General features: G+C 55.2%; 1 protein-coding gene across 3 annotated transcripts in view; it reads right to left on the minus strand.

Moving 5' to 3' along the window:
- ADARB2 (adenosine deaminase RNA specific B2 (inactive)) overlaps positions 1 to 21,238 on the minus strand; it is a 429,400-nt gene that overhangs the window by 124,323 nt on the left and 283,839 nt on the right. For all 3 annotated transcript variants that reach the window (XM_011283586.4, XM_045060802.1, XM_045060803.1), the window contains exons 2-3: positions 13,349 to 13,435; positions 4,516 to 5,390 (exon numbers count right to left, since the gene is read on the minus strand). In XM_011283586.4, the coding sequence (XP_011281888.2) occupies positions 4,516 to 5,390; positions 13,349 to 13,435 (962 nt within the window). The remainder of the gene's footprint in view (positions 1 to 4,515; positions 5,391 to 13,348; positions 13,436 to 21,238) is intronic.

A 21,238-nucleotide genomic window follows, 5' to 3' on the forward strand; every position in this document is an offset into this window, starting at 1 on the left:
TCTGTTTTTAATTTAAGCCTATTTAAAACTTGAGGGCCCCTCTATAGCTAATTTGTTACAGCAATATTAATTAACGGTTTCACATGACAGTGGTTAGGATGCCACTCCTATTGAGTAAGATAGATTTGCAGGAGCAGGAGATCAGAAAAACAATCTGTGAAGTGGCCAGAGGCGGCTGGGGGGTCACCTTGGGGTTTGGGAGAAGGACGGCACGTTTGCGCAAACGTGCTATTAGCGTCCCGCAGTGCAGCTGTTGAGGAGCCAGTACGGCCCCCCTGGCCTCATTCCGCGGCTAATTCTGGGGGCAGATTCCGTGAGATGGGATCGCGGACTGCAGCTCTGATCCAAATTTGCTGTAAAATGCTCAAACTTAAAAAGTAATTGTTCCTTTCCATCGGGTTATAAATTCCCATGGTTTCTCCCCTCCCCCACAGTGATCGCTGCATACACGGGAGCAAAGCAGGGTATGGTTAGTGGGTCCCTGAAAGGATGCCCCCAGAGGGCGTGGCAGGGACCACGCACCTGCGTGAACAGTTTTAAGTTGCTCCCCCTCTTCCTCTGTGGGCAAGACACACGGCTGACACCACCACAGTCTGACATGGAAATTAAAAACAAAACAAAACAAAACAAAATGAGGGGGATCCTCGAGTGTGAAGGAGAAGCTGACCCAAAGTCAGGAACCGCGTTTGTTTCCACCCGAGGGTGCTTCCTGGTGTCCCTGTAACTTTCTCTCGCGCTCCCTTTATGGCCATCCCTGTTTACTCACTCTCTTCTCCACGGTGGGAGAGACGCCTTTCTGATGGAATCTGGTGCTTTCCTGAGTCACCTGTTTTCATGCTGGGGCTAGGAAGCAAAGACCGGAGAGAGATGGAGATTTTGTGATTTTATCTTGTTTTATGATAATGTTTCCAGGGAATGAGTATTCACAGATCCTCCTTGACTTGACGATGGGTTATGTCCCGATTGAGGGACACCGGAGCCGAATGGCAGTGTGGATGTGGATGAGTGTAGTTGTCCACACGTCAACTGTTACTCTCATGATCGAGGGGCTGGCTGCGAGCCACTCACGAGAGAGGATCGTCCTACATGCCGCTGCCCGGGACAAGATCCAAATTCAAAATTCAAAGAATGGTTTCTACTGAATGAATACCGCTTTTGCACCATTGTCTAAACATCATTAAGTCAAACTGTCTTAAGTTGGGGACCATCTGTATGTGTCAACACAGTGTCATTATCACTTCCTATCTCGTTAACGCAGAGGAGTCCTGTAGGCCAGGAAAATGGGAAGAGTCGGGACGGCTGGCCTAGCTACCTCCTGGTCTGCATCGGGTACCCTTATCAACTGATATTTGCAGAGTGCACAACCTGTGCACCAGTGTGGGTGTTATAGACTGCTCCCCCAGCTCAGATAGGTCTGTACTGTGCTCTAGAGAGGATCTCAGCCCTGTGGATAAGAGACCAAAGCCAGATCTCGCGGAAGTGAAAGAAGAAAACTAGCCCAGTTCTGAGAGATGCCCCCCACAAAGGAATGGGTGAAAATCAGATCCTGGAGAAATCAACACCTACGATTTTAATCTTCACTGAGAATATCGCTCTTCAGAACTTCCTCCTTCGAAACGGAGGTGGAACCAAGTGCCACTTTTCCTTTCTCCTTCAAAACGGAGTGGAACCAGTGCCACTTTCCCTTTCCCTTCCTGGTGGACGGTGACATGACGTCCCACACCTCTGGCAAGGTCGGTATTTGCTCCAGACAGGCTCCCTTCAGGTCTTCAGCAGAGGGATGTGAGGAAGCTATGCTCACCCAGACTTGTCTTGAGGTCAGAGCAAACCTCCAGCCGGCCCAGCCCGTCCTGTGTGGTCCTGCTTTCTGGGCTCAGGCTGGAGCAGAGCCACGAAAAGGTTGGAACGGTGCACGTGAGCCACCTACCTTCATGGGAATCAGAAGTTCAGGGGCCAGCTTGATGGGTTTTTACAGTGGGACCCACCGTGGCATTTGAGCATGCTACCCACATGGCTCCATGTGCTATCTCGTTTGAATTTTCCCTCATTGTGGGTCACTGTGAGGGAGCGCCCGTCAGAGTGTTCATGGCAGACAGAGACTTTGTGAAAGCCTTCAACAAAGACTCGGTTTGTCATCTGTTCACCCAAGACCACCCTGTGTGGGACAGAACCTTGAAACTGGGCCGGGAACGTTGAATGCTGATGTTGACACCCAGTTCTAAAATTGTCACTCTAGCAGTGAGCCGGGCCACCGTCCTCCCCGTGGGCTTGGGCAGGGTCCTTACGGCTCAGTGTCAGGGCACCTGCCTTTTCTGGAAGTCTGGCTGGGCCTGGGGCTGCCGGCTTGCTCTCCTGCACAGATGCTAACAGCACAGCTAGGGAAAAAAGGGTCGTGCCTTTGGGGACCTGGAACCCCAGGACCAGGGGAAGCCAGCTGTATGGACAGCATCGGGCAGCGCAGGAGAGCAGAGCAGGACTTACAGGGATTCTTGGGATCTTTTCCTGAATTAAAGATCAGTCCAAGAATCCAGGCCACATCCAAGACAGGATTCGGATTCAATAAAGCCACTGATGGTGACTGGTCCTGAGTCCCCCGGCCGGCTCAGCCCCACCCAGCCCCAGGGTGCAGGGGCGAGGCGACAGGTAATGAGCCTGCGAGATGGCGGTGCCTGGGGTGTGATGGATGGCCCGCAACCCTCACGCTGCTCCGCGCCCTCCATCATCCAGTCGGGGTGGTTAGCAGACTGTCAGAGAAAAATAATTTAGCGGCCGTGGCTTTAACTGATGTGCTGCATTCTGGGGTCAAATGACTGTTACAAAGCAGTGGTGCTGCCTGGTTCTTCCGTCTGAGCGCTCGGGGCTGACAACATGAAGAAGAAGGCGTCGCGGCCAGAACTCACTGACACCCTTCAACCTTCAGCGGGGCCGGTGCAGCGGCCACAGAGGGAGGAGGACGGGGAGAACGGCCAGGCCGGCGGAGGCCCGCGGGGGCCCGGCATGGGGGCATCCTCAGAGAAGGTGGCTGGGAGACACAGGCCATGGCCAACGTCACGGCAGCCTGGGGCTCACGCAGGCCGCAGAGGGCACAGCGGCTTCCTTGGGTATTGTTGGCGAGTTTAAGTGACGAGTGGAGACACAGGACAAGAGGGAACAAAGGACACAAACCAGCAGGGGTGCAGAAGACAGAGAGCAAGACGCAGCCCCTCCCTCCCTCGGAGACGTGCGGGGACTCACAGGGATGCCCAGCTGCTTTGCAAACACCGTGTTTACTTGGAAAGTGTGTTACTTGAGGGTAGGTCGCAAGACAAGGCAAGGTTACAGTCTAAACGGCCCCAACTGGCCTCCTACAACGTGCAGCAAGTATCTGAAAACCAAAGGACGGGATCAAGGGCAGAGGGAACAGAGAAACAGGAATATCTCGCTCAGCAGTCTCCCTCCGTCTCTCCACCCCGCTGTGGGGGGGCAGGCCATGCCGGAGCAGGCCCCTGCCCTCCTGTGCCCTGCAGCCGCTAAGGGTCAAAGACTGACGGATGAGTGAGTGAGTGAGTGAGTGCCTGCCCCGGCGTGATTCTGCTCTAGGGTCTTTCCCGCAGCCATTTGCTCTGATGGCTGTGCAGCCCCTTGTTCTCCCCGGGGAGCGTGCGCCTGGTCCCCTGGGTGCGGCGGACTCTGTTCCGGATGCTGTGATGGGGGGCATGGTAGTCCCAGCGGTAACTCAGGTACACGGGGCCCACTCTGCGCTCACACTGGCCTCTGTGCTTTCTAACTGCGTGAAGCACGTCTGTCCTCGATTGATGCCGAAGCCAATATAGACACCGTCCTGTATCTAACACACACAGGACGCCCACAAGTCCCCAGAGTGGTGACAGGAAGGGTGATTTGCATAAATAAGCACTTTTAAGACTTGGAGGGAAGAGGTTGTTACAAAATCACCGATAGACAGTTCCCGACACACGGACGGCGCCACAAAATATTCCCCGAATGAGTGACCCAGTGTTGCAGAAACGGCAAGGTTGTGGCCGTGACGCAGGCGCGAGCCCCCCTCCCTCCCCGAGCTCTCCGCTTCCCGCCAGCCCCTGGCCTCAGCCCCTGCACCTCTGTCTGGCCTGGCCGGGGGCCCCGACTGGCATCACCCGGGCGAGATGAACCACGTTCGCGGGGCTTTCTGCAGGCCCCCAGCTGGAGGCCCCCCCCCGGACCCCGCCTGGCGCACACATCACGCTGCCGCGCTCACTGCAGTGACCTGCCGCTAACCCTCTCCCCGGGGAGGGCCCACTGCGGCCCCTCATGGGTGGCATGGCCATCTCCAGGGTGATCTGCTACCTGCTCCGGGAGTGTGGACACTCTCTTCACACTCACACGACCCGCTCTCTCTCTCCAAAGGCCTGCAAATCGCTCCTAACAATGATGCGGGGGGCGGGGGGCCCGCCAGTGATGGGAGCAGAGGGGTCTGCCCGCCACCCGGCCTCCTGGCTTCAAAAGACGGCCGCCTGTGGCAGCACCTGAGAGGCTCACCTGGGGCAGGAGCTGACCTCTACTCCTGCTGGGGACGTGGCCCGGCAGCCGGATGTCGAAGAGGGCCTGGAGGGCGGCCCGCGCCGCCTGGCCCTTGGCCAGCTTCTTGCTGCGTCCTGAGCCCTCGAACGTCCTGCCGTCCACGCACACGGCCATGACGAAGCTCTTGGCCCGCTGCTTCTCGGCCGGCTCCGCGAGGCACACGTAGCGCAGGCCGGAGCGCAGCTTGTTCAGCACGACCACGGGGTTCCTGTCGCCCGGGGCCGCAGGGCCCACCAGATCCAGCGGGTGGCAGAGGAGCCGGCCCCGCGGGCAGGCCGTGGCCAGCAGCCCGGGGTCGGCGGGCCGGCGGCCGGGGAAGGCCTCGCTGGGGGCGGCGGGCGCGAACTCCTTGAACAGCGTGTCGGGGAAGTCGGCCTGGTCGGAGGTGAAGTCCGTGGATGGCCCGGCGCCACCGCCCATGGCCAGCTGGGCCTGGCAGGCGTTGGGGAACTGCACGAAGGACCTGAGCGCCAGCTCGGCCGCCCGCATCTTGGCTTTCTTCTTGGTGGGCCCCGTGCCCTCGAAGGTGAGCCCGTTGACCTCCACGGCCACGGCGAAGACGGGCGCGTGCACGGGGCCGGTCTGGGACACCATGCGGTACTGCAGGCCCGGGCGTAGGTCGTGCAACTGCACCAGCGCATTCTTGGGCGCCACGGACCACGAGAGCTTCCTCCAGACGAGCTGCAGGGGGCACAGGTGGCCACCGTTGCCCTCCTCCAGAGGCCTCTTCCGCTTCACGCCGGGCGTGCCGCCTCTGGCCCTGTCGCTGGCGGCCAGGGGCCTCGCCTCCCAGTTGCTCACGCGGTTTTCCTTCACGTCCGCGCTGCTGGTACCTGCGGGCGAGAAAGACAGCCGTGACCCAGGGCCCTGGCGGCTGGCCACCGACGTCAGACGGTACCACTGCAGCCGCCAGCAGGACAGCCGGCTGGGGACTCACACTCGGCCCGGGGCCCGGGGAGGGGGTTGTGTGGACGTGGGGGCCGCTCGCCAGGAGTGAAGGGCCCGCGTCCCGGGTGGTTCTTGTGGAGAGGCATTTCTGAGAAGGAGGTGCCGGTGGGGCCCGCGAGGCCTCCAGGCTGCGGCCGGCTGCCCGCCCTGGGCACGGGCGCCGTGCCTGTCTCCCCAGGCCGCCCCGAACCAACCAAACAGGCGTCCCCTTCCTCCTACGGGCTTTGGGCAATGCTGAGGGTCAGGGCGGCCTTTTCTGCCGAGGGCGGTGGTGGGCGAATTGTGGTGCCGTCATTCAAGGGAAGGCCACGTGGCACTTGCACTTAATCAACTACGTGTGTATGCGTCCACATAGGTGACTGAGAAATGGGTTAGATGACGCAAACTAACGCGTAGAGTGAGGACAGCACCAGATTTTGCAGACACAGACCTTATATACACTGTTTGTGGAATCACACATAGGGGGTAAAGGTTAGAGACTTCCCACCTTCCCCGAGACACAAGCACGGAAAATGGATGTGGGCTCACAGGGTGGCTTCCTTTGTGTCTATGGTGTTTCCTTTTTCCCTTTCTTTCTTTCCTTGCAGGAAACGGTGGGAAGTAAATTTGGCGAAACCATCTCTTGCTAACTGTGGGTGGTGGATGGGATGCGTGTAATGGTGACTTAACTTCCGTGGCCTGGCCTTCTTGGACCCCTCTCAGCCCAGACAGCTGTTCCGTGTGGGACGTGTGCCACTTCGGGACCACAGGACGAGGTCCCCACTGCTCCAGAGACAAGGGCGCTTCTGGGGCGCGGACCCCTCAGGTCTCGTCCCAAATCCTCAGGGGATGGTGGTGGCGAGCGGTGCAGTTACCTTTCACGGAGGCCCCTCACACCTTCACTTTGCTGCCTTTCTTATTCCTAAAACCCACCCTGGGTGGGGTCGTGGCACCAGTTTCTAGAAGAAACGAGGCTCAATGAGGGAAATGCTTGCCCTGGGTTAGCTGGTGGAGATGTGAGCGCGTCCTGGGAATGTCTGTCTAACGCACGGGTGGTTTCACAGAAACAGAATCGTCCCACCATTTTCTCAGCCCTCTCACAGGGCACCTGCGCTGGGCTCTCCATGAGGTGGGAGGGAGTTATCGCCGGCCATCGGTTTGGACAGACGCGGGGGCCACGCACGGCCCTTGAAGGCTTCCCCAGAGTCAGGAGTGGGTTTTTTCTCATTAAGCACATGGAGATGAGGGGGGATTTTTACAGCTGGCTCACAGCCTACGGACAGACGCCCAGCGGGTTCCCCTCAGTCCTGCCCCGGAAGGCGAGCAGCGGTAAGAGCCGTAGACTCCGTGACCTTGCCCTCGAGGCGTCGCTGGCAGAGAAAAGGCAAAGCAGTGCAGCCTGCCAGCCTGGGGGGGGGGGGGGAGGGGGGTGCCCTCGGGTTCCTGTGCGGCCCCGCCCGGTGCTCCCTAGCCAGCCTGCACCATTAGCCTTTCCTGGAGCCGTTCGCTTCTACGAGGTGCTAGGTCTGCACAGGTAACTTTGGTCCAAGGCTGGACACGGTGGGTTTTGTAAGTTAGAGGTGGGTGGCATGTATTTACGGTCTATTTTGGTAGAAATAACTACCTTCCAAATATCAAGCACTTAATCTCTACCCCTTTTTTAATCATTATGTGTCTTGGCTACAGACAGACGGCAAATAGCTCTGCCATTTTTAGGGCATTTCGGGCCAAGAGACAGTAGATCAGATTAACCATGCAGCTTCTCAAATTGAATGTAAAGATGGGGAAAAAAACCCAACCCAACCAAAAAGGCCTACTCCAGATTGAGCAGATGTTGCCGGAGTTCTCTAATTTCTTATTGATTTCCCACAAGCTGGGGGTCCGTGAGCCCGTTTGTGCCAGTGGAGCAGGCAGTATATCAGATGACCTCTGTTGCCTTTTGAGGTAGAAAGGTTTATCTTGGAGGAACAGCCCTCACAGACATTTCCCTATGGCTGCCGTGGCATAAGCCGTGGTTGTCAGATTGTGGCAGGAAGACCCCTTCCATAATAACCAATAACTGACAAAAATTGATGAAAAATGTGGGCTTCTGGGTCCCGTCCGGGAAACACTAGCTACAATGTCTGGGTTTTGCAAATGAGCCGGGTGGGGGTTCCACTTGGTTCCACACAGCCCGGCTGCCCTTGGAGCTGGAGCCTGCAGGGGGTGGGGGGCAGCAGCCTCTCCACCCGCTCTGGGCTCAGGCACACGAGATATCCAAGTCCCCTCGGCCCTTCCGGTGCGTGTCCCTCCGCCTGCCCGCACTCCATTTTCTTACAGTGGCTTCAATAGCCTTGTCTTGTGGGATTATTCTGAGGTTGAACCAGAGGAGCGTGTGAAGGAGGCTCAGCCCAAACCCTCACATACAGCAAAGTCTCACGCAGGTTTTTGAAAATAGCAGGAAAGACTGAGACAGAGACTCCCGAGCTCTTGAGAATGACTTTTCCCTGGAATTCTAGGACTGCCGGGGATCAGGGGAACAGCCTTTCTGTCACAGTGCGCCGGGAGCCGGGGGCTCCTGAGGCCAGGCCTGAATACGTCCACTCCGTTGCTGAGGCCATGGTCGCCACAGTGCGACACAAATGCCTCCTGTGTGTCTCCCGTGTGGTTGGCAAGGCAAACTCTGATCACACGGACTTACCAGACCCATCTGAGCGTCAGCAGCCTTCTGGGTCCCGAGACAGACAGGGGCGAAAGTAGACTTTGTCATTTGGGACAGTCAGTCCGGTGGGGGAGACGGAAGGACACCTGGACCACATGCACCGTATCTCCTGGCTGCCAGAGGAGGGATGGACGGGGACCTCGCAGGGAGACCTGTCCTGCAGCCATAGCGCTGCTTAGAGATCCACGAGCCTGTCCTGGAAAACCTCTCGCCACTTGCCGGGTCCCTGCAGGGCTTTGCTGCAGCAAGGCCGCCTGGGTTTCTTACGGGACTCCAGCTCTGACCTTCATGTCTCCTCCACACGGACGGTACTAAACGCATTGCAATCCCCCCACCCCCCGACCTAGGAGAGGATTCTCATTCTGTTCTCCATCATGGTTAACGCGTTTCCCATACTCTGTTGTCAGAATGACCCGGAGACAAGAAGTCAGGAGGCTGAGAAGGCTCTCACTCCTGATACAGGCTATTGGGTGCCTGTCCCTGCACACGTGCCCTTGGGTCTGGGCGCCACGGAGCCCACGCACCCAGGGCTCTGTCCCAGCACAGTCTTCTGCTCCTTGACCCTGGGGTCACCCCTGAGGTGCCTGGAGATCACGGATTCTCCTCGTCCAGGAGAGCAGGGCCTGGTCTCTGCTCCTGGCCTGGCTGCCCTGAGAATCGCCCTGCAGGCATGTTGCTGACACACACTGGGGCACCTCAATGTGGGCAGCGGGCTCCTGTCGTCCCTAAGCTGCCCAGGAGCTCGTGTCTTGTGCTGACCCTCCAGGCGTGCATTTTTTGCTGGTTCAGAGTTGGCCTTCTCTCAGGGAGCTGACCCCAGGCCTCATGGACGGTGTGAGCACTGTCTCTGGAGACAGAAGGAGGGTGCAGCTGGGGCTCTGCACGGGGCTGGCGGCAGAGTCGTGCACAGACAGAACGTGCCAGTGGGGCCTTTGTGAGGGTCCAGGGGGCTAACGCACCAAGACTTTCCACATGATCTGTAAACGCTGTGGGCTCTCTGGCGACCGATCATGGCTGCCTCGGAGGTAGCAGTTGCCAGGACTCTCCCAGGGTTCCAGGGGGCGAGACGTGGCTCTGGAATATTTATTGTACGATAAAAACGGGTTGTTTCTGAAAGTGTATTTCTTGTACGCTCGGAACCCCTCAAACGGACGGGTCATACTACGATATAAGAATTGGCGAGTCCTTAATTCTACCCTGGAATTCATTCTCCTGAACGATTGCTTTTCTTGCGGGTCATAACTCAGAGACTCGCGGGACGTTCGAGCTTGGAGCAGCTCTGCAGGGAAACTCACCTCCCGTGCGGGGGGGCCGGACGGGGGCTGTCACTTGTTACAAGGCAGGTGCACGTTAAGGTGCATTTAAGGATTTGCCCGTCCCTACACTCTTTGTGCACGTGTGTGTGCGTGTGCCCTCGGGACACCAGCCTGCGGGCGAATGCTCGGAAACAGAATGGGGAGCAGAATGGGGCGGTGGGCCTGGGGGCCCAATGCAGCTCCCACCACCCCACTGTGTCCCCATCCAGGGCTCACGTCATGTTTCTCCCCCTTGGAAAACGCCTTCCATTGGCGAAGTCCGCTCCCGAGGGAACCGCGTGCAGGCGCCCTGAGAGCCCACGCTGGCTGGCGCGTTGCTGCGGTAGGACACCGGTGACCTCCCTCATCCTCACGCCATCCGGCACCAGACGTCCGCGAACTACAGCGTCCGTGACTCCCACAGTTTCGTGTGCCCTTCCATTGTGGGAAGTGGAAGAAACACAGGCAAATACAGATACCACAAAGGTCAGTGATGGACGCTCAGCGGCGATTTGAAGACGGCCGGGCACAAAGCCACCCTCCGAGGCCGAGTGGCCGTGTGTGCGAGAACTTCAACCACGGCCACGTCTGTTCCGCTCCCTCACGCGTCGGCCCGTCTCCTGAGCCCACAAGTACTTCTCCTGTCTGACAAAAAGTGTCAGCAAATGCAGTGCTATCTGTGAAGGTCCAGCACATAAAAGAAACACATTTTGGGGAGAAAGACCAGAGTTTTATCCTGGCCTGGCTGTGGCTAAACTTGAATTTTCCAAGTGAAGTATTTCCTCCCAGAGTTAAGTCCGGTTATCGCGCTGTCCTTGCGCACTGGCTGTCGGCCGTCAGATGTGAACAGGCCACGTGGAGGGCGAGGTCCTCGGCTGTGGGCTCATGGCCCTCACGGCTCCGGCGCGAGTGCAGGTGGCACGTGGGGCTGTGTATTATGCCCGCGCTCCGCCCCTCCCTGCCCCTCCCCTCGCCGCCTCGCCCCCTCGCCCCCTCGCCCCCTCGCCCCCTCGCCCCCTTTCTGGGGCCAGCATCTGCCTGGTTATGATGCAGCCGGACTTCTCCAAGCAGTGCCAGTGCCGGGAGCTGTTTAGCACCCTGTGTCTGCCGTGTCCGCAGCTGGTGGGGTGCCAAGGAACCGGCCGTCCGAGCTCCACATTCGTGTCCGACAAGGGTGCGGCCAGGAGCCAGGCCAGTGGCCCGGAGCTCCGTTCACAGGAGGAGGGAGGTCCTGGGGTCTCGAGGGTGTGGGCTGTGGCCCACTCTCTGAGCACAGAGAGCCCTGTGGGCCAGCTGGCTGGGGTTGCAGAAGGGCAGGCCCGACCGGGTGACTCCTGGATCGGGCTGGGAAACAGGCCAAGGCGGCCTCCTTTGCAGGACCTGACCTGTCACACGCGGTCCTGGACGCTGTGCCTGCCGCACATCTGGGGGAGGATCAAGCAGGCACGGCGGGCGGGTCTCCCTCCCTCCAGACCCAGTACAGGAAGCACCCCAGGAGTAGGCATCACCGTCCCGCCTCATGTGACCTGGGTCAGTGGTGGGCATCAAGGTCGGGGGGCCAGTGTTCAGAGAAGAAAGCTTTCTGAGCTGCCCGCTTAAGCAGGAAGTCTCAGCAAAGTGGCGTCGTCCCGTAGACCCTTGGCGGAAACCCACCCCCGCTGACAGCTTCCAGAGGGGCTCACGGGCGCCACTTCTCTCCGGCTGAGTCTCTCTGGCCACCGACCCCAGACCCCAGCTGTGCCCTTGGCGTTGGGACGAGGGAGGTGAGTGCCGGTGGCCGCACGGGGAGCCTGCCTGACGGTCCTGCCCCTGACTCCGCGCCTGGAGCGGGCAGAGCACTTTCATGTACCACCAGCCCATGCACACCAGAGCCACGTGACCTAAGAACAGAAGGAGACCGCAAAGCCGGTTCACGCTTGCTCCTACCCCTCCACCCTCTCTCCCTGCACAGGCGTGTGCACGCACATGCCACATGTGTCAGACACACACCCCTGCCCTCTCAGGGGAGTCACCACTGGTTCCTCTCTTGCCTTCCAGTGGCGCTGGTGTTATAGATTGTGCAGGCTGTGTTGGAGAACTAGAGTTACAAAGACAAGGGCACGGCTTGGGGTCTGTCTTTGAACGGTGTCCGAGCACAGGGTTTCCTAAGTACATCAGCAGCTTATATGGCAAAGACGGATGGCCACTCCACTGACAGAAAACAATTTTCTGAGCATTGCTAAGGCATTTTAGCAGGAAACAAACAGCGAAAAACCACCTGTTAGCCAGGGAGCTGAATTAGGGGAAATCCCCTTAATTGCTGTTAGCCAACTTGGGCACTTCCTGTCTTCCAGGTCCTTGCTGAACGTCTCGATGCATCGTCCTGATTCCGATCTCAACTCCGTGACTCAGGGAACGTTCCCTTCCCTGCTTTGCAAACGAGGTGCTGGGGCTCTGAGCCGTGGGTGTCGTGGCCAGGCTCGTGGGGGCACTTACAGAGCACGTGGCCGTGTCCACACTGGGCTCCCGAGTAGACGCACAGCGTTCCAGCCCCTCGAGGTGGGAAAGAAGAGGAAGCAGAGGGAGATTCTCTTTCTCAACTCATATATTGCACGTGTGTTATCAGATAGCTTTGGCCATAAGTCCAGTCCAGCGTGGGGCTCGTGTGCATGCCTGCTTAGAATATGCATTCATGGACATGTACACACGCGCGTGCACTTGTGTGTGTGTGTGTGTGTGTGTGTGCGCACGCGCACGCCCCACATTTCTGAAGCAGCTCAGTAAATTGACCGAGTCCTAGAAATTTTCCCATTTAGACCCTGAGAGAAGAAAAACAAGCACTTGCCAGACTTTCCCTTGGGCGCATGTGCTTTGCTGAGGCTCTGACCCCGAACTGAGGGTCCAGAGACGCATGTTCTGATTTCCACACAGGGCAGTGACCTCAGCCTCCGGTCCCCTTGACGGTTGGGTTTCCTGGGAGGGGCCCCTGCTTCTTCCCAGCTGGTGGCAGAGGGGACAGCACTCCCGTGTGGGTCCCTGACGGTGCCTTCTGCCCTGGGAGCTCCCGCGCACGCTCCTCGCCCCCTCACCGCAGGCAGTAAGCACGCCCTTCACTCTTGGCTGGAAGGGCGACCCATCTGTCAGATAATATTGAAATGCGAGAGGGATCTGTGTGGACTGGGATGCTTCACCCCTCGTGTGAATGGTTGACAGTGCGCCACAGACTGGAGACCGTGTGTGCCAGGCACGCCCGGGCGCCTGCACACGCACACCAGCCCTGCCTCCCTTGGGGGCCCTCAGTGGTCTCGGCAGGGGGACTGTTCAGATCCCCTCCCCCAACCAGCTTTTTGGTCCCCACACCACACTGCTTTGGTGTCTGGTTTCATCCGTGAGCCAGAACTATTGTCCCAAAGGGCAGGCAACCATCCAGCTCTTTCCTTGTTGGACGATCATACAAACTGTGTTCACCTCCCTCTCTCCCTCTTCTCTCCCCCTCTTTCTCCCTTCCTTCCTCCCCCTCTCTCTTGCTACCTCCCTCCTTCCCTTCCTCCCTCCCTTTCTTCTTTTTGGAGGGAAAAACAAAGGAAAGAGAGGCGGGGTGGTCCAAGAGAACTGTTTCTTCCCTGCCATTGCTGGAGTTCTCAATTATATAGTCACTGCTCATATTTTCCCACCACCCAGGTGGGGACAGGATTGCAGGTGGGGATGGGATTCATGATGGGGAAGGGACTCCAGGTGGGGACAGGAGTGGAGCCTCCTGCTCTGGGAAACCCACACAGTCCCCTCCCCCGTCACCCCAAGGGTCTCTCATTCAGGGACAGTAGAGGACACCCCCTCAGCGCATGGGGCTGGGACCCCCTCCACTCTTCAGGGAAGGGAAACCGCTTACTTAGATTGTCTTCATCCTCCGTGTTGGTGGCCCCGGGGCTTAAGTGCTTGAAGGGAGCGATGAAGGCTGACAACATGGTTACTTTGTCTGGAAAGAAAAGAAGAACAGGAAATGCACTTTTGACATTGAGTTTCAGAAAAACTCAGTGCTCTCCCAAGTTCTTATTACTGAGGGTTTGGACGGGGCGTTGAAGGCTCGTTTTGGCTTCAGCCACTTCATTCTGGTTCAGTCTTTTATTGAATTTCTGACAGCGTTTTCATCAAACCCCTCTCTCCATTCAATTTTAGACTTTATGATTTCCATCTTTCTTCTTTTCTCATTTTTGGCATCTCCCCTCCTCTTGTTCCCTGTCCCTCAAAACTCCACAAACGATCGTCTCCAGGGCGACAACCTTGCGTGGGCTCCCGGGGTGCTGGGTGGGGCAGAGCTCGGGCCGAGGGCATTTCACAGGGAGGCAGTGAAGCAAGTACCAAAAAAAAAAAAATGCCACAATTAAACGAGAATCGTGCAATTCAAGCCAAGACCTTTCCTCCCCGTCAATGGAGAACTTGCCATGTGGGCCGGAAGTGCATGAGCAAGGATGCCAAACAGGGGCAGCGAGGGAGGGAGGGAGGGGTGCAGGATGGGGGCCCCGTGTCCATCCTGCAGATGGGCGCCCAGCAGAGCCTGGAGGACAGGCAGTGGGGACAGCATCATCCCATGTTTGGGCTCTTGACATCTGCGTGGGCAGCTGGCCCGGGGGGACGCTGCTCGTGGCCGACGGGACGTGTTTTCCCACAGTCTCAGCGCTGCGAATCTTTTTATTTTATTTATGTATTTATTAAAAAAAAATTTTTAATGTTTATTTTTGGGAGACAGACAGCACAAGTGGGGGAGGGGCAGAGAGAGAGGGAGACACAGAATCCGAAGCGGGCTCCAGGCTCCGAGCTGTCAGCACAGAGCCCGATGTGGGGCTCGAACCCAGGGAACACGGGATCATGACCTGATCCAAATTCGTACGCTTAACTGACTGAGCCCCCCAGGCACCCCTCAGCGATGAGTCTCTTAAAAAGAAAGACAGGGTTGTGGGAGGAGTTCAGAGGGGAGACACCACAGACGGAATATTAAAGGACCCGGAGGAAAAGCTCCGTGTTGTAGAGACTCCACTGATTACATCCAGCCTCCAGAGCTAGGCGCTTGTCCGCAGGGGAGCCTCCTCGGGGGCAGAGGCGAGTGCACCCTGGGTCCGCATGTGGACACCCGCCTCTCCCGGGCCCCCTCCCCACTGTTCTGGGCAGCCCTCGTGTCCGGACCTGGCCCGCAGGGGTTGAGCTACTTTGCTACGGGGACACTCCGTAGGAATCGGTTGGCACCAGAGGGCAGGGTTTTCAGTGCCCCCTGCTGCTTCTGTCTGCAGGAAGGGGGACTGCTGGCGTGTGGGGCTCCCTTTTGGGCACAGCTCTGAGCGTGACTTCGCCCGAAAGCCTCAGCTGGTGGTTTTATCTGCAGTTAGCCTTCAGGCGTTCAGACCCAGGCCGGCAACATGCTCTTTTTCTTTCAATTCTGAGCCCGTTTTCTCTTTACCCAAGCTTCCCAGAGGCCAGAGGACTCCACATTGAAATTCATTCAGGAGCCTGTTAACAGCTGTTGTTTCCAGTGGGGACGGGCAGCGATGTAATGTTCACTCAGAGAGAACAATAAATAACTCAAATATAAAATGCCTGCTCCTTCTTCATTCTACGGAACGAGAAGAATAAGCCAGGGAGGCACTGGCTCTCCCAGACCCTCACAGCCCAAGCTAATTTACTATGAGGGAATGAAATCTTTTGCTTGAGTTATAATTTCATTAAGGGCGCCCAATAATGTTACACAAAGAGTGTGAAGCTCAAATGATTTAGTCTGGAGCATCTCAAAATGAAATTACATTTTTCTAATAGAGCGGAGGCTACCAGCCAAACACCCACAAAAATACACTAAACCATTTCAGAGTTCACTTTAGCAAAATTGTGAAATATTTAAAGACTGTTTCAGATCCTCAGAGTTCTTGCTTTCTAGGGTTGCCAGATTTATCAAATAAAAACACAAGACCCCAAGTCAAAACTGAGTTTCAGATAAACAGCAGATACTTATTTAGTGTGTATAAATGTCCAGTATTGTGTGCCGCGTGCATATACCGAAACGTTATTCAGTTTATCTGAAATCCAGATTTAAGGCAGGGGACTTGAATAGACATTTCTCCAAAGAAGACATCCAGATGGTCAGCCGACACGTGGAAAGATGCTCCACATCAGTCGCCATCAGGGAAATACAAATCAAAACCACGAGACACCACCTCACACCCGTCAGAATCGCTCCCATCCCAAAGCCAGCTAGGAGGTGACAAGAGTCAGTGAGGATGTGGAGGACTCGGAGCCTTGACCACCGAGAGTGGGAGTGAGAAATGGTGCAGCCGCCATGAAACCAGCAAGCCCGTGTGTGGGTCTGCACCCAAGAGAATAGAAAGCAGGGTCTCAGAGAGGTATTTGCGCCCCTGTGTTCCTAGCAGCACTATTCAAAACAGCTGAATGGTGGAAACAGCCACGTGTCTGCCTGACAGAGGAGTGGACGACAAAATGGAGTGAATGCACACAGCGGAACATTATTCATCCTTAAAAAGGGAGGCGACTCTGCAAGACATGACCACGTGGATGAACCTTGAGGCCATTATGCTGAGTGAAATAAACCAGCCACAGAAAGACCAATACTGTGGGATCCACTTATTTGAGGTCCCTGGAGGAGTCAAAGCCACAGAGACTGTACAATGGTGGGCGCCAGGGGCTGGGGCTGGCGGGGGTCAGTGTCTAGTGGGGACAGAGATTCAGTCTGAGAAAATTAGGAGGTTCCGGAGATGGATGGTGGTGATGGTTGCATAACAATATGTATGTATTTAATGCCACCAAACTATATGCTTAAAAACCGTTAATGTGTCAACTTTTATGTTATATATATTTTACCACAATTTGATCATTCAAATTTGACTGGATATCCAGTATTCTATGTAGTAACCCTACCTCTTTCACATCCTATCGACTCCTCTGCAGCAGTGGATTTTAGGTTCCCAGCCCAAACTCGCCAACCCGAACAAAACAGGGCACCTGCTGCTGGCCTGTCTGCCGGGGAATCCCACATCGTTGCTTCTGCGAGAATCAGTTGTCCCTGAGAGTGGGAAGGCTGCCGCTTTAGCGTGTCATTAGGACACACGGCGGGAATTCTAGTTTTTATTTAGAATAATCACACTGAAAATGATTCGGTGTCAACGCCTTTCTTTGTGGCTGTTTCCTTGACCCGCTGTGTCAGCTGACCCTCCCGCTGGCGTGGTCCCGTCTGAGCTGCGCTCAGACTTCCGGCTCTGTCTGCGTCTGTGTTCACCACAGTCGTGAGGTCGGGCTCATACGGGTTACTGATGAAAACGGAGGCTGTGCTTTCATTTTACCCGATTCCGGACATTTTGTGTACGCTGAGAGAGGCTGGCTCCAGAATTCCCCACGCTTCTGCCGCCCCCACCCCCCCGTGTAAAGTCGGGAAGAAGGAGAAGGTGTTTCCTATAGGGAGAGTATCTGGAAGGGGTGGCTGGGCCCTGCACCCAGAGTATCTGATGTGGCCCAGCCAGAAATTGAGCCAAAAGAGCAGCCCTACACTGGCCGTGATGCTGGATGGCGCCCGGGGCTGCCCTCCAGCCAAGACTCCCTCTCCGGGAAGGCCCGGTCGCCATTTGTCATATCACAGCACGCCGTTTCTAATGCATTTCTCAAAATGATCCAGGACATTTGCGTTATAAACCTTATTACTCATTGCAAAATAAAGGCCTATGGCCCCCTGGAAGTGATGTGATTTCATGTATTTTCGGAGCACGTGGGAAGCATTTTCAGAGGGCAGAAACTCTTGGCTGGAACCAAACGAGATCACATTCGCTGAGAATATTGATAACAAAGAACAAATACAATTTGGTAGTGATGTAAAGATAGATAAATAATCCAGGGGGACAACACAGAGCATTCAGGAATAGAATCGTACCTATAAGATCAATTGATTTTCAACAAAGAATTCAAAGTAATACAATGGAGTGAAAGAAAGTCTTATCAACAAACAGCTGAAAAAACTGTACACCAGGTTGGGAAAAATGAATTCTGAGCTGTGCCTCATACCATACATGGAGATTGTCACAAAAGGGGCCATAAACCTAAATGTGAAAGCTATAACTCTAAAACTTGTGGAAGAAAATACAGATCACTGTCATGGTCCTCATGTGTGCGGATTTCTTAGGACACAGAAAAGCACTAATCATAGAAGAAAAAAACAAATTAGTTTTCATCAAAATTAAAAATTTCAGCACTGAAATACACTGTTAAGAAAACAAAAAGCAGGTCGTACGTTAGGGTAACAGACATATAATCAAGACAACTGATTTGTATCCAGAGTATAAGAACCCTTTCGACTGGATAATAAAGGGAAAAAAGTCCAAAGTTTAAGAAATGGGCAAAACACTCGAACAGAAACTTGACAGAGGAGAATATCAGAAGCCAGTAAGCCCACGCAAAAGTGCTTAACATCACTGCACACAAGGGGAAATGCAAATTAAAATCATAAAGGTGTAGTGTGTCAGCACACTACAGTGGCACAGCAGTGGAACAGCTGAGACTTAGGACTGTAGCTCAGTCTAGGCAAAGACACAGGGGGGGCCAGGACGCACCACTGTGTCCCTGGGACACTTTGGAAGACGTTTTGGCCATTACATATACACCTGTTATGCTTCTAAATATTTACCTGAGATAAATGAAACACATGTGTTAAAAAAAAAAAGATTTGTGCAAGAATGTTTAGAGACATTTCATTCATTACAGCTCAAAATTAGAAACATCCCGCATGCACATCAGCAGAAGAATGGATAAGTGAATTGTGTTACATTTACATGAAGGGTAACTATCAGCAACAACAACGCCTGAGGGACTATGGATGAAACTCTAAAACATTATAGTAAGAAAATAAAAATCTGGGCACAGAAGAGCAGGTGGGAAGTACTTTCATTTCTATGCAGTTCCCAAACAGGCAGACCACTCTCTGGGGAAGGAAGTCAGGTGGCGGCCTGGAAGAGTGAGCGTGCGTAGTCGTGGCCCCCCAGGGGCACTGGGTTCTCGGGTTTGTTTTTGCTTATTTCATGGAGTTGGAAGCTCAAATATCTTAGAAGGCTTGGTGGTGGTTATAGGAAGAGTCACCGCCTGAAAGGTGGAGCCCCTTGGAGACACCCTCAGACTCCCGTCAAGACTGCGCATGCCTGGAAACCAGGGGAACTGGCGGGGATGGGGGTGGAAGTGAGAACCACAGCAGGTGCACAGAGAACTGGAGCACGCCCGCCACGCCCGTGACTTAAGACTCTGCTTACTCATGAGGGCGGCAGGAGGGGCTGTGGAACCTGGTTCGTAAGTGTGGTGATTGCCTTCACAAGCTGTTTTGTTTATAAATGATGTATGAAGCAAGTTTACTAAGTGAGATGAATTTTTTAATTTTTTTTATTTTAGAGAGAGAGATTGTGAGCGCGGGAGACAGAGAGAGAGAATCCCAAGCAGGCTCTGTGCTCAATCCCACGACCCTGGGATCCTGACCTGAGCCGAAATCAAGGGTCAGATGCTTAACGACTGAGCTGCCAGGCGCCCCGGTAAGAGGAAAATTTTAGAAAGTCCTCTGGTGCTTGAGCACATGTCAGTTACCTGGAGAGTATGTTCATGTGATATAATGTGTTTGCTGGAACTTTTACTCAACCGTAATTGCTAAAATATCTAAGCATTCGATCTTCTGCTCTGCCTCCTTAAAAGCACTAAATATTTCACAGTTTAGGTTATTTTTTTTTCAACATTTATTTATTTTTGGGACAGAGAGAGACAGAGCATGAACGGGGGAGGGGCAGAGAGAGAGGGAGACACAGAATCAGAAACAGGCTCCAGGCTCCGAGCCATCAGCCCAGAGCCCGACGCGGGGCTCGAACTCATGGACCGCGAGATCGTGACCTGGCTGAAGTCGGACGCCCAACCGACTGTGCCACCCAGGCGCCCCTAAAGTGAGGTTTTGAACAACACATCTCTGCTTTGTCGGCCACACTCATGCCCACGTCTAGCACAGCTCAGCTCTCTCAGACAGCCGTGTCCCTGGACAAGAAGGTGACAGTTGGAAGCCACAGAACTCTGCTGGTGCCTCTGGGCTACAAACCTCAGCCCCTCCAAAGTCCCTTTCTTAGGGTTTCTTTTTGCCAAAATGCACTCTGACAGATGGCCTCCCTGAAGCCTGACCCACTTTCCTTCCTGGCCATATATTGTGATCAGATACAGGTATGTCTTTAATGGATGTTCCTTCTTTCTAAACACAAACACAAATCAGTTTGAACAGGTGGGTTACCCTGGGAAGCAAAAAAATAATTAACCTCTATGCGGGCAGGAGAAAAGGAGTAACGTCTTGGGGGAAAGGCAAAGGATTTTTCTGAGTTTCAGGAACATGTATTTTAAAACACTGTTTTCAAGCTGCTGTTCTATGAACGACACAAGGGAGGTCAGGCAACATTAACACAAAGGAGATCCTGGGTCTGCATGGGGTTTTGTGGCACACAAGGAGGTCTGATTGTCACAAGAAGATGAAGACCCCTTTTGGAATTTCCTGATAGGGAGCAGTCGTGAGTGGTCTTGAACGGGTCCAGTAAGCAGGCGGCCAGCATGGAGTAAGTCACTCGTTCGCTCTGTGGGCTGAACTATGACTTTCCCCCAAATCCACGTTGGAGCCCTGACTCCAGGAACTCAGGGTGTGACTGTGTTCAGAGACAGGGTCCTCAAAGAGGGGCTGGAGGTGAAACGAGGTCACTAGGGTGGCCCCAATCCAATCACAGACACGCACAGAGGGATGACCAGGTGGGGACATGGGGAAGGAACGGCATCTACACGCCCAGGAGAGAGGCCTCGGATAAACCAGTCCTGCCCACGCCCGGATCTCACACTCCCTGCCTTCAGCATGTGGGACAGTGAACGTCTGCTGTATAGCTGCCCGGTCTGTGGTTCTTTGTTACAACCTGGGCTGACTAATACCTTCACTCAACAAATCTTTGTTGAATGCAAATAGTTGCACACCTAATCCATGAAATTTCAAACTCCAACGCCAAGAAGGAATCATGCAAAGAGACCTCACCGGGCCAGGGGAATCTAGAACCTCAGGGACCTCACCTGGCCGGGGGGGGGGGATCTAGAACATCAGGGACCTCACCTGGCTGGGGGGGGTGGTCTAGAACCTCAGGGACCTTGCCTGGACGGGGGGGGGGAATCTAGAACATCAGGGACCTTGCCTGGCCGGGGGGGGGGAGCCGGTCTAGAACGTCAGGGACTTTGCCTAGCCGGGGGTGGGGATCTAGAATGTCAGGGACCTCTCCTGGCCAGGTGGGGGGGTCTAGAATGTCAGGGAGCTCGCCTGGCTGGGGGGATCTAGAACGTCAGGGACCTCACCTGGCCGGGGGCATCTAGAACATCAGGGGAGGCATCCTTCAGGAGGTGACTGCTTAGCTGAGACCTAATGGATAATAGTAAGTTTCCCATTTATTGAACTGGGAGGTCTGCTCCAGAACCGAGATACTCCTGCTGGAAGGGTGAGAATGGGACTGTGCACTTTAGGGAGGGAAGACCATCCCACCCGGAAGGAGCAGTGTGTGCAAAGGCTCTGAGTCAGTGCACCAGGCTCTCAGTTCAGCCTCTGAAGCTTGGCAGCTGTGTCTGGGTGGCTCCCCGTTACCATGGGCTTGGGGCCTTGATTGTGTATTGAGGGCCACAGGGGATCAGAGGGCAGCACACATGAGACTTCATGTGGGAGAGCCACCACTGAGGGACACTGGTCCCCTGGGAGGGT

The sequence above is a fragment of the Felis catus genome, chromosome B4 (genome assembly GCF_018350175.1).
Source record: "Felis catus isolate Fca126 chromosome B4, F.catus_Fca126_mat1.0, whole genome shotgun sequence".
NCBI classification, from domain to species: Eukaryota; Metazoa; Chordata; class Mammalia; order Carnivora; family Felidae; genus Felis; species Felis catus.